The 13,530-nt window shown below is 40.5% G+C and overlaps 1 protein-coding gene across 1 annotated transcript; it reads right to left on the bottom strand.

The window, feature by feature from the left end:
- Positions 1-414: 414 nt before the first annotated feature.
- On the bottom strand, positions 415-13,283 carry LOC139655365 (scavenger receptor cysteine-rich type 1 protein M130-like). Its single transcript, XM_071532755.1, has 9 exons — positions 13,223-13,283; positions 9,546-9,848; positions 9,066-9,215; positions 7,933-8,226; positions 5,563-5,805; positions 5,005-5,307; positions 4,191-4,511; positions 1,135-1,437; positions 415-452 (listed from the first exon to the last, which is right to left on the bottom strand). Exons 1-9 carry the CDS (start codon positions 13,281-13,283, stop codon positions 415-417), a joined length of 2,016 nt encoding a protein of 671 aa, XP_071388856.1.
- Positions 13,284-13,530: the final 247 nt, after the last annotated feature.

The following is a 13,530-nucleotide window of genomic DNA, read 5'->3' as shown; positions in this document are numbered from 1 at the left end:
TGTAGCTTTAGTCGCTGTCTATTGAGTGGTGTCGTAACTAAGGGGGTCTAGGTAGCGTGGCTATCCCTAAAATTGATCCAAAACCTTCAAATCAAGTCAAGAAATTACTGTCTGGAAAAAGTACCTGCCTAACCCTACAATATGGAATGGATAACACTGTGATTAAGTGTGTACTGAAGAGATTTTGGATGCAGCGAGTTCACTATATGCACTATGGAGAAGATTGAGACGATAACATGGGCACTTGCACTAGAATGCAGCTTTGGTAACCCAGTTCTCACTGGTGATGACCACATCTCCACCCCAGTCTTCCTCCTAGTGACAGTAGATTACATCCGAATGACAGCGTCTTGTTCTCTCTCCTTTCTCTGCCTGGATTCAGTGCTGGCACCATCCAGGTAATAATAATGCAGCTCACTGTTTCCTCTCCTGGGCGTCTGCCCCCCGGTGGCCTGGAGAGACACAGCAGGAAGAGTCAATGTACAGTTTCTTTCTATAATATCTTTTGAAAGTCTTTTGAAAATGTGTTTAAAAGTTTAAATGTATTGACTGAATAAATCTTTTTTTTTTTTTTAAGAATATTGTTTGGATTGCCTTTTGATTTGTAATGTAATTCTGAAGTATAGTAATATTACAATATTAGTGATTGGAGATATTAGTAATTATTGTTATTAGTAATTAGTAATTATTAGCAGTATTATTCATATAGCAATATTAATATTACAGTACAATACAATAGAATAAATAGGTAGAAATAGGCCAAATCACAGAATATAGTAAAAAAAACAGTTAAATACTGTTTTGTAGTAATCCAGTATTACTCTCGTACTGTAAATATACAAGGAAATCGTTTACAGGGTTAGTAATGTCTCAAAATTAATCTGGAAATAATTTATTGATGTTAAAATGCTACGCCTTTGAATGTTATATTTAGCTGATGCTCTTATCAGGGTGTTTTACAATCAGTGCAATAGGGAAATAAGATTTAATTCCTTGATCATCAAAATTACAAGAAACTAACAGTGAGGAGCTCAATGGTCTGGGCCACTAAGAGATAAGAAAGACTACACTATGACCTTGTTAGCTAATTTTTTTTTTAATTTCAGCGGCCTAGACTTTGTGAATATGTCTCACCTGAGCAGACCACCTCAATGACAGAGGACGATGGCCACAGCCTCACAGTTCCACAGTCCATCAGCATAGACTCCGACCCATCGCAATCAGAGAAAAAACGCCATGCAGGTTTCTTTGCTAAAACATCAGTCGTTTTGGTTGAAACAGCGGAGCCACAGCCCAGCTGTCTACACACTATAGCTGCATGCTTCAGGCTCCAGGCTGTGGACGCAGAGCCCACCAGCATCCACTCCTCCTGGTTCAACACCGCCAGGCTGCCAGCACAGCGGCTGCCTCCATCCATCAACTCCACATCTTCAGGCTCTGGACAGAGATGAGAAAGTGAAGCCCAGCTACAGTAAGTGACAATCACATCCAATTTATGCAATTAGTGAGTCAGCATAACCTGCACAAGAATACAAATCAAACATCAAATCATTTTCAGTTATTTCACTGTAGCTACCATGTATGTCCAGCAGGTGAGCACAGTATTGTAAAGCAAACCATATTCCCAGTAGTTTCACAGTAATGTCATGCCTATAATCGATAACTTAACATGTCCTGTGGGAAAAGTGGTACTTGCACATAGGATCCATTTGGTCCAGTCTTCCCCTCCTGGATTAGACTTCTATACACAGCCCCCTCAGCCACTACTCTTAATGTGCTATGATTCGGCCTAGTTGTTTGTTCGGCCTAGACTTTCTATCAAATAAAAAACAATGTATATTTTGTTTCATAGTGGCACGTCACATTGTCACTTTTACCAATGGTGCAGCCGAGGGCATCTTGAGGCAAATTCAGGTCAGTCTGTCAGTCAGGTAACACTTAGTGAGATGATGCGCTTCATCAGATTGCCTCTAGAGGGCGTTTTCACACCGGGAGACTCTAGCAAAACTTAACATTCCACAGTCAGTAACGGGGATTTGCAGACAGTAACTCGTCTACACTGCTCTATAAACTTTAACGGTAGGTGCCTTTAACGGTAATTTAACCGCGTCGCAGTGTTCAGTGCATAGAATTGAACACACACTGTGGGTCTGTACAGGATCTGTGCTTGTTGTTACTGCCACGGTTTTCAGAACATATGAGACAGACTGGTTTAGAACTCATTGCAGGGAGAATGAAAGCATATCAGTCTGTCCATTCATCCTTGAAAGCTCGATTTTCTGCATCTACTTCTTAATCTTATTTTGTAGCAAATAATGCTGTCATCACTCTAGCGTTGGTCTCTCTCTTGCTCTCTGTGCGTTTCCCTAGCAATCTCTCCATGCACTGTAAACAATCGTTTTGATTGACTGAGTTCAGTGAAGTAGATGCATGTGATTGGTCTGTGACCTGCTAGCGCCACTGAGCGATTACCGTATGAGCTGAAATAGCTGCGCCTAGGTCTATAGCTGGGCCCGTGGAAAAACACGCTCTGTCAATCTTATTAAGTCTCATTAATTAATCAGAAATGGGTCGCGGTCCGCACAGAACCGTCACTGGGTCTGGATCCGGCCCGGAGTCAACCAGTTAGTGATGCCTGCTATATGGGATACTCAACTAATTTCTGGTGTGTAGAGGGGGGTGTAGGACATAAGGTTTCACCTTTTGCAGAAGATCTTTTGCTCTATGTATCTAATCCTGTTATCTCTTTGCCCGCCATCATCCATCTCCTAGAAGAGTTTGGGCGGTTCTCAGGATACAAATTAAGCCTTTATTAGAGTCCCAATCAATAAAGATCCATTACAAACACAATATCCAGACATACCCCTCAAGATAGTGAAATACCAGTTTAAATATGTGGGTATCACTATTACTATTTTCATCCCCCATTCTTTTTTCCAAAAACTTGACTCTCAGATTTCTTCATATATTTGGAACGGTAAGCATCCTTGTCTGCGTAAGACATATCTTCACAGACCTAAGCAAAACGGAGGCATGGTTCTCCCTAATTGTAGTTTTTATTACTGGGCTGTACGTTGTGTAGCATACTGGGTACAATTCCATCTTCGAAGATCCTTTGAGAGATTGTCTGAGAAATTTGGTATCCCTAACTCCCATCTTTATAGATACCTACAGGTCAGACATTATGTCCAAAATCACATCTCCCAGTTTCCAGAATTGCCACCTAACAATCCCAGACTCCTTACTTTCCATCACCCCTTTAGCAAAATTATTAAAGTTATCATTGACATTGCACCTTTTGTCATATTTTATTGTATCATTTAGCCTAATATCTAAAATAGACTCTGCTTCTTTGTCTGCTATTAAATCATCATGGGAACAGGATTTAGATCCGACTCTCACAGAAGACACTTGGGATGCTATATTTTAGTTAATTCTTCATCCATATGTGCAAGGCATTGTCTTATCCAGTTTAAAGTGGTCCATCGCATTCACATCCACAAGGCAAAATTAGCTAAAATGTACCCTCAGGTCAAGTCCAATCTGTGATAAATGTAAAGGTGCAGATGCTTCGTCGGTTCATATGTATTGGCTATGCCCTACTTTAGCGAAATTCTGGAAACAGGTGTTTGGGGGGATCATCGCCTGTACAACAATGTCACTGAAAAATGTGATATTGATTTGTTATGTTTGTCATATTTGTGGGAAAAATACTCAATAAAAAACATATTGGAGAAAAGAGGTGAAAACAGCAACACAGCATGCCCGCGTGTGTGGATATTGGTTTATATCATTATGTCTCAAGGAAATCTACACAGTTAGTCCACATAGTCACTCCACATTAGTTTCAGGATTGGTTATAGGGTCTGAAATTGCTTATTGCAGGTTTAATCTCCTGTAAGGACTGGGTAGGTACTGATAACTACATAATAACTAGCTGTAGGGCGTAGGTATAACTCAATTATGATTATCTCTGAGGTTCTTCACTGGGAAATGATCTCTATGTCTTGTAAGGACCGGGTAGCCACTGATATGTCACTGTAACTACTGTCTAACTCATGCTATCCTGTTCTTTCAGCACCATTTGTTAAAGTTGTAACGCTTATTGTATAGTTTGTACTCCTTTTACAGGTTAGGACTTATAATGCAATTGATTTGAAAGTTCAAAATTGTAAAAACTGTTATCCTACCTGTGACAGTGAGAGAGAGGGTCTGGCTCTCAGAGGAGAAGTTACGGTTAAAAACGTAGTTGTGATAAATACAACTGTAGTTCCCTTGGTGGGCGTCGTCTGCAGCGGGAAACAGGAAGTGGGCAGAGTGATTGACAGCCTGCTGGGTCTGGGTGAGGGTTTGGTTCAACATGAGGGTGAATTGACCTCCTGGGTACTGAGGCTGGATGGAGCAGCTGATGTTGAAGCTCTGGCCCCTGAAAAGCTGCAGATCCTGGGGCTGGCCCTCAGAGGGCCCAGCCATGAAGGAGTAAACAGTCAGATTAGGCTGAAGCAGGAGATCTGCAAATGAAGGAGAGAAAAGAGAGAAAAATGTACATCGATTTAATGTTTTGATAATTCAGCCGAGTGCCAAATGCCATTTGGTACCCCGATAAAATGATATGATGATATGAATGATAAAGTGATTTACTGCAATTTTACAGTAATGTTACAGAATGCTAGAAACATACAGTACTTAAAAGGGATAGTAAAACATCAAGAGCTGAAGTTTCCTCACTGGCTTGGTGATTCAGAATAGCAACTTTTTAATGTGTGCCTCTGTAATCTCAAGACTACTCTTGACCCCATGTTGAAATGGTATACTGCCTTTGACAGAATAAAAGTATTGGTCATAGTGTTCTGATTTTAAAGCTCCCCTGTAATGTCAGTTTGTGACAGGTGTTTCATGTAAGCATTCGGTTTACTTAATTTGGGGACAGCGACCCATCACGTATAGCTCCTATAAAAGCTGTCATCAGCTGAATATAAACATGCCACTGCTGGTATTCCTCACCTGAGCAGACCACCTCAACAGTGGAAGAGGAAGGCCACAGCTTCACTGCCCCACAGTCCATCAGCGCAGACTCAGAGCCGTCACAATCAGAGAAAAAGCGCCACGTGGGCAGCGGGTTAGCAAAGCTGGCGTTTTTTGCGGTTGAAACAGCGGAGCCGCAGTTGAGCTGTCTGCACACCACCGCTGCATCCTTCAGACCCCAGGAATCCCAGTAGCTCACTGGTCTGAACTCTTGCTGATGCTCCACCTCCAGTCTCCCAGCACAGCGGCTGCCTCTACCCTCCAATCGCACATCATTGCGGTCTGGAAAGGAGATAATAAATCACAAGTACAAAAGGTCATGAGTTGTGGCTTACAAACATTTGATTGCAAAACAGTAGATATGTATCTTGTTATCCTTCCATTACAGACAGCATCTTAACAGCTATGAATTGTAAATTAACTGTAAGCTGGATGTTCTATCCGCCGAATTGATGCATTCAAGTTTACCTTTTACATTGAAAAATAAAGATTTCCATTCAGAGAAAATGTCCGGAGCGTGATCATAGTTGTAAGCACATTCATATGTCCCTCTGTGGGCGTTCTCTGCAGCAGGAAACAGGAAGTAGGCAGAGCGATGGACAGCTGGCTGGGTCTGCTCGGTGCAGTTTTGGCCGTAACTTTTAAGGCGGAAGGACAGTATGGTGTGATGCATTCCAGAAGCAGTGCAGGAGATGAGGAACCTGTGGCCCTTGAAAATGACGCCGTGAGCAACCTCACCCTGCGAGGAATACAGGGTGACGGTAGGTGATTCTGGGAGTTCTGCAGACAGAAGTAGAAAGAGTTAAAGGGCTACAATGACTTTTTGGGAGTTTGGCCCTTGGGTCATCTTACCCAAGATGTGACAAGAGGATTGGTGCCAAAGTCATCTCTGTGTCTCCGGTAGTATCCAGTGTGCATGCTAATGCTTTAGCATACAGGATGTTAAGCAAACATTATCCTACATCTTCCAGAAGCTCCACAAGGAACAAGACCCATTTATACAGACAGGCCTTTTCTAATGTATGTTGTTGACTATATTGTTACTGTATCTTTTTAATGTTTTTCATTTGTGATGCACTTGTGTGTGTTGCCTGTATTTTCACTGTGTATGTCTTTATGTTTTAACTTGTGAAGCACTTTGTGACACTCGTCTTGAAAGGTGTTATACAAATAAATGTTTACTTTTACTCCACACGTATTCGGATATTTTTGAAAACTTAGTAAATTTTCTCTGCGTTTTGGCCTCCCGTCCACACGAAAACGGCGTTTTAGGTCACTGAAAACTGAGCTTTTGGAAAACGCCTCCCAAGGTGGAGATTTTTCAAAACTCCGTTTTCGTGTATTCATGTGGACAGGTGAAACGGAGCTTTTTGAAAACGCTGACATCATAACCTCAACTTGCGCATGGCAATTACGGTTAGGTTTAATTACGTGTTTATAAGTCAACCTTGCTGTATTTCTCTTACTTACAGAGCCCCTCTGGGGTCACATGGTAGAAAAAAAAACTTGATGTGTAAATCCGTGCGAACGGATTTGTAAACTGTGCGAAAGGATTTGTAAACTGTGTGCATGGATTTCAAAACAATGCCCTCAGATTCACAATGCAAATCCATTCGCACAGTTTACAAATCCGTTCGCACAGAATTACACATCGAGTTTTTGTTTCTACCATGTGACCCCAGAGAGGCTCCGTATTTACTTTACTCTTCTGCTTGAAATCCGCGATCCGGCTCGCTTTTGAAAAAAAGTCGCAGAAACGAAGCGGAGCGCTCAGTTTGTTGCCAGGCAACCAAAGCAGTGCTGACTTGTCCTCTTGTGAGAAGTGAGCGTCGATCTTATCCGCTCAAGTTGAACTATTTTCCAGTCTTTGCGTGACCAACCACGGGGGGGAAATCCACGATCCGCCGCGCAGCCGTCGGTGAGTGCGGAATCCGCCCCCCTGCCAGAGGAAATAATGGCATTTGAGCGGAAACTGCTCCGCAACGTGAACGCTGCAGAGGCGTTTCGTTTTTGCGTTCTCGTGTGGACGGAGAGATTTTCTACAACACTGTTGGTGTGGACAGGAAAAAATGCATTTTCAAAAATATCTGTAGACGTTTTTAAGATGAATTAACCGTCCAGCCTTAGAGCTGCTACAAGTTCTCATTTTCTCACTTTTACGATAATGCTAGTTGCCTACTATTACCTACTGTATGCTAAAGTGTTAGCATGCTCACCAGACAGAGATATCTACCAGAGACACAGAGATGACATATCAGGCAAGGTGGCCAATAGGCAAAACTCCCCTTTTAATCAGGGTCAACACTCAATAAAATCTTCAATTTTAATCTTTGTTGTGCCAAAGAACCCGTCTGTCACTCCAAATCCAAAACCCTGTAGAGCAGAATGTTTTCAGTGTCAGTGTTTCAGTGTCTGTAAGCTACTTAAGGTAAATGGAGATGTGAGATGCAGCATTTTCCACTTGGTACACTATCTATACTCATAAGAAGATGATGACAACTAAGCCCTCTCTGGAGGGGCTTTATATCACAGCAGAAAGGTCTAGTGTTTGTGATTACTACATTCATATATCCATAAATTCCCATCCAAAATGGCCATGCCTGATTTTGTTTGTGTGTTTTGGAAAGCTCAGTGGGCCTCCAATGATGAAACAGTTTGGTTAGAGCTCTGCAATGATGGGAGCAGTGTAATAACTGTCACTTTTCCCCATAATCCTCACAGTTTCCTGCCATTTGGAGAGGCGTTACACATTTCTCAAATAAATCTCAGCAGGCCTGCAGCTTTAGAAAGTTTTCTGTGTGCTTGGGTAGGGCTTATAACTAACAAAGTTGGAAAGCAGATAGATGCAGTGGGTTTAATACTACTTAATATTATGGTTTGATTTTTAAGTTGAGAGTAAATGATTACCTATGCACGTTAGATGAGCATTATCAGTTGAGCAGGTGTCTTTGGCTGAGCCTGAGGTGGGACAGTCCAGCAGGCGTTTCTCTCTGCCTTCACACTCAAACTCTTTGCTCCACATGGTTCCGTGGTTAGAAACCCTAGAGAACGCACGTTGAAACCCACAGCCAAGCTCTGCACAGACAACTGCTGCATCCTGCCAGTCAAAATCAGCCTCACACACTGGAACCCACGACTGATCAGACTTCACCTCCACTTGGCCTGAGCACCGACTATTTCCATTCACAATCCTCACAGACTCTGGAGAAAGAGAGAGAGAGAGATATGAGCTACTTTGAGATTCAGGCGGGCAAAAGTCAAGAGTTGGAGCAGTGTGATGGAGCTGGAGCTGTGCAAAGATGGACAATGCTACAAATGAGCAAACGTGCATATGATTACAGTCAGCTATAGATAGGTTTTCATACAACTGAGCGTTGCGTTGTGTTGCATTGCAAGAAGAAGCTGAAGTCCAGCTGTTATTTCCTCTCTCCAGAGGAGGTCATCATCAACAATACAGAGGAACAGGTTATCTGTCTGTCTGTGTGTGAGTGGATAGATCGATACAAGCTAGGGATGGGACGATTTATTGAAATTAAACATCACAATACAAAAATGTAACAATGATCACAAATAATCACAAATGAGATGGCTGGCCCATCACAGTTTCACAAGCTCTTCATCAATATATTATTTGCACTGCTGTAATGACATTTTTAAATTATTTACATTCTAGCAAGCCAATGCAATTGCTGTAAAGATTTGTGGCAAAAAAATAAAAAATTCTGCACTGTCAGACTCTGTTGTCATTGAACTTTTATTTATTACATCGTATTGTTGTATTGAATCACAAACTGGCGAACCATGAACCATATTGTCTATCGAATTGTATCATGAGATAAGCATATGGTCCCATCCCTAATAAATACATAGATTTTGTATTACTGTACCTGAACAAGTCACAGTGAAGCTGGAGGATGAGGTACTTTCAGTCCACGATTTACAAAAATCCACTGAGGACTGATGCTTGTTGCAGCGATATGAGAACTCCCATACGTGCTGATGCTTTGACCAAACACTCCTCGATGTTGAGATGACGCCACCACAGTCCAGCTCCCTACAAACCTTGGCAGCCTGGTCCAGGCCAAAGTAATGCCATGTATCAAACAGTGGTCTCCATTCTCCCTGGAACCTCCCTTCCAGTCTGCCCTCACAGCGGCTTCCTCCTCCCACCAGTCTCAATTCATAAGGCTCTGGACAGAGACGAGACAGTCTGTGAATTTTAGATATTTTATAGAGTACATTAAAGGCTCTTTCAAACATCTAAAACAGTGGCTGGCAACCTGCAGAGTAGGATTAGGGTTTTATTTCTCTAATCATTTTCATACATTTTCATTTGAATCAGTTCACTTTAAGGGCTTCCCATAGACAGCCAGTGTACTATTGATAATTTGTATAGTAAATATGTAACCAAACTGCATCACATCCATCATATTAGATCTGATTTTACAGGCCAATGTCTGCAGGAAATTCCTTATATAGGAAAGAATTTATAAGAATAAAAAAAGAACATAGATTTGTACCTCGGCAGGCAACTCCAGCAGTTTCCTGCGGCTTGCAGGAGTTGCTGGTTGAACTTGATGTGGCGCAGTCCTGGAGACGGGACTCGTTGCCTCTACACTGGAACTGTTTGGACAAGATTGGACCTTCTGCTCTTCCAAAAGACCCCCGAAAATAGGAGGGAGCCCCACAGCCAAGCTCGCTACAGACCACCTTTTCATCCTCTTTGTCAAAACCATCTTTACACACTGAGGCCCACGACTGATTAGTTTTCACCTCCACTCTGCCTGAGCAATAACCATCTCCATCCTGAAGCCTCACAAACTCTGAAAACAGAGAGGGGAAGAATGAGCTGCACTTTAAATGCAGGCTGCATTACAGTTTCATTCACACATCCTGTAAATCAATAAACTTGCTCAACTAGTAAACCTGCTACCTACCTCTTCACTTATCATTGTGGGACATGTAACCTTCAAAAAAATCTGGCAAAGCGCCCAGTAGTTTTGCTGTGTGTGTTTACAAAATGTGTTGTGGTTTCTGTCATTTATATTTTCTAACCAACATAGATTATATTGCTAGGCTATACTTAGCAGACAGAGTGCATCAATATCATCAAACAAGCTAATTTAAATTACTGAAAATATTTTTTGGGGGTTTTGATGCTTGTTGATATTGTGGTTGCTAGGTTGGCCCTTTTTGAGAAGTTCATAAGAGATGTCTTAAGAAACGGTAACACTTTACAATAAGGGTCACTAAGTTAACTTATTAGGCATTTACTAACCCTTAACCCTAACAGTTAACTAATGTGTCATTTACTAATGGTGTTCATGTTAACTAAGATATTCATTTATACATTATAAACTATTAAATAATGTATAAATGAATACCTTAGTTAACATGAACACCATTAGTAAATGATTACCAGACACATTAGTTAACTGTTAATTAAGGGTTAGTTAATGCTTATTAAGCATTAACTAACCCTTCACTTAGTGACTCTTATTGTAAAGTGTTACCTAAGAAACTATTGGGGAACTGCACTTACAAGCCTTCTCAAGAAGTGCCTAAAATGTATTCTTAGGTAACTTCTTCAGATCTATCTGAAGAGCACTTTTATGAATCAGAATGCATACTGAAGAAAAAAATTCATTCAATTCAGTTTATTCTGTATTTTTTGTTCTTTTTTTTATTCAACGGTGCAAATTCAGATTTCTGCAATTCAGATACATGCTGCCACTGATCTCTTTTCATAGAGTGAGGTAAGAAGTTTTCCCTCATTTCAGTCAGTTTTCCCTCATTACATGATAATATACCAGGAATCATATACAAATTGAAAATACAATCACCTCAGTAAGATCTACAAATTTGCTCATTAATTGGTGGTATGATATATTTACTTTCTTTCAAATGGCTTCTTGATGTGATATTTACTTTTAAATGTCTATTATAATGACATTGTACTTCTGAGTTCCAAATAAATCTAAACACAAATCTGAGCATGTGCTTTAACAAGACATCCTAACGTGAACTGTCAAATCTCACACATCATCCTGCTTGTTCTGTCCATTGCGTCATATATGAGTTTACATTTTAACTAGGAGGTCATTGACAATCAATGAAGCTGTAAAGTACAAACTACCATCAAACTGATTAAATACATTGATTGCATTGATTGGAAGACAATTTTCTGAGTGTGCTAGCCTGTGGCTAGTATTTTCTTTATCTAGACTAGCTCTAGAAAGAATTTGAACCAAGAACAACCCCTCCAAAGTCTGGTCTATCCTTGACTACATTGTTAAAAATTACCACTGCACATGTTGAAATCTTTTAGTAGAATCCCATGACCTAAATGGCCTCTGTGTCTTCTTCCTGTGTTTTAAAGGGTATGGGTGGACTGTCAGAATAGGTGAATCCAAGGATGAAGATGGTGGATCCAAGTGCATTAAAAAAAGACATGACAGTCATAAGATCAGCAGCTATGACAGCAAGAGAGCTCAAGTTTGATATTATACACATAACGTTACTGATATTATTTAAGCTACAAGTAAGAAGTGACAGGTACCCAAGTAGCTGTGGCGACTTTACACAACATTTCAATGCATTGTCTTGTCAGTGTCCAACAGACTGGTGTTGACATGGTGAATTTCTCACCAACCCCACTTGTCCTAAATGGCTTACCTGCCTCTACATGCCATGTTTTTGAAGACAGACCCTGTCTGAAGCAAATCTGAATTAGAGAGTGGCTGACCGGTGGAGGGGTCAAATGTCTACACAGATATGTGCAGCCACAGCAGGATATGTCCGCCTCCCAGCCTAACTACCATCACTTTCATCACTCTATAGCTGCTGGCTAGCTACAGTGAAACTACAGGTGGACCAAGTCATGCAGATAACACGAACAAGACAGTATTTGTCCACTTTTCATACTTTCATTCTGAAATATAGAAATATATTATCATATCAGACTTATCATCAGCACTTTGTAACTATTTAGATTTAGAGGTGCTACACAAATATAGTGTATTATTATATTATATAAAAATGAGTGCTTAAAATCCTTCATTGCCTACAGATATCAAAATATGCTTTAAAATTCAGTTTATTCATTATGTTAATTTATTTTATTTTATCTGGGAGCACAAGAGGAAAGTATATAGTAATTGTAGGTCACAACAACTCGATTTTTTGTATTTGTGAAACACTTATTACCTCGACTTTAGTCATTTTAAGTATTTACTCCAACTTTTAATTGAGTAAACTTTGTTTTTAGGGTTAAAAGATGATAAAGTGAGACAAATAAAGTTATAAAGTCTGGACTTCACCTCTCATTACTGATACTAAAGCTGCACTATAGAGGAGTCATCCAAAAAATCCTGGGCTGAGCATGATACATCACATTACTCATAAAGACCCCCTCAAAATGTGGAAGCCAATCCATTTGTTTTAGATGTACAGTCATAGTTACTTACCGCCAGATTGTCCTGGATGTTTTGGTCGTGCTTTACGGCTGGACGTCTCTGTCGTCAGCAGAGCAAAACACAGAAATAGCACCGACGGCCTGAAAACCAAAGTCTGCAGGTTTGAAAGCATTTTCATTTTGTTCTGGTTCAATGAAAACACAAACCTAAACCTACTCTTCAGTGTTGGTGCCTCACTCAGTAAACACAGCAGGAGGACTGTACTCTGTACTTTAGTAGCCTACAGTCTAGTTTGCATAAGAGTTTCTCCAGCCTGCCTCACTGTCTCAGCAACATAACTGATGTTCATATTGAATGTTTCTGTGGCATTCGAATTTTCTACTCGCTCAAGCCTGTACACATACATCAACATTACTGTGTATATGTGGAAGTTTTTAATAAAGAGGGTATCCTTTACAACTGCTCTGAATTTCTTTCTGTATACCAACTTCCAATAATCCCCAGAGAATTTGTCATAGTGTTTGATGCTATTCCCTCTGGCATTATGTTATTTTATTCAATTCTATTTCGCTGCCCTTGTCTTTACCGTCTACTGATCCAGCTGACTCTGCACTGTTTTTCTTCTATCTGTAGTAATGGAAGGACACACTGGGAAGTGGGGAGGGGGCAATCATCAAGGGGGCAGGGGAAACACTTAACAGACATATGCTTATAGACAAAGAAAAGGACATATTGCTTCTTCATGGGGTAACAATATCAGAGCATCATGATGTTTTTCCAACCAGTCTCGTCCATGTAGCTGGTGCCCAATGAAGCCATGTCCCAGCAGCCATAGAACTCCATAGTATTAAAAAAAAGATTAAAATCACGTCACAGAACCATGCTGCTGTTCTATGGAATCAGATTTGTGCCAATAGAATCAAACAAAACTTCTTAAATATCAAACAAAAATAAGAATTTGAGAGAGAATAAAACTCACTGAAGCAAAAAAAAATCTTATCTCAAAAGTAAAACTTATAACTTGAAAACAAATTATTGGTGTGCTTTTGTTTACAGTTCCCTCTGCTTCTTTCTCACTGATCAGACTTTT

Source organism: Centroberyx affinis, unplaced genomic scaffold (assembly GCF_046629955.1).
Source record: "Centroberyx affinis isolate AG114_WGS23_722 - 3 ecotype Tasmania unplaced genomic scaffold, CSIRO-AGI_Caff_v1 ptg002241l_1, whole genome shotgun sequence".
Taxonomy (NCBI): Eukaryota; Metazoa; Chordata; class Actinopteri; order Beryciformes; family Berycidae; genus Centroberyx; species Centroberyx affinis.
This window is presented reverse-complemented; position numbering and strand designations above follow the sequence as displayed.

Bases quoted from the DNA above. Each gene is read 5' to 3' on its own strand.
- LOC139655365 (XM_071532755.1), bottom strand. From the start codon at position 13,283: ATGGAGTTCTATGGCTGCTGGGACATGGCTTCATTGGGCACCAGCTAC. The intron at 9,849-13,222 runs GTTGGAAAAACA...CTCTGTTTTCAG, and splicing joins CAGCTACATGGACGAGACTG to AGTTTGTGAGGCTTCAGGAT. The intron at 1,438-4,190 runs GTAGGATAACAG...ATCTCTGTCCAG, and splicing joins CCTCTCTCTCACTGTCACAG to AGCCTGAAGATGTGGAGTTG.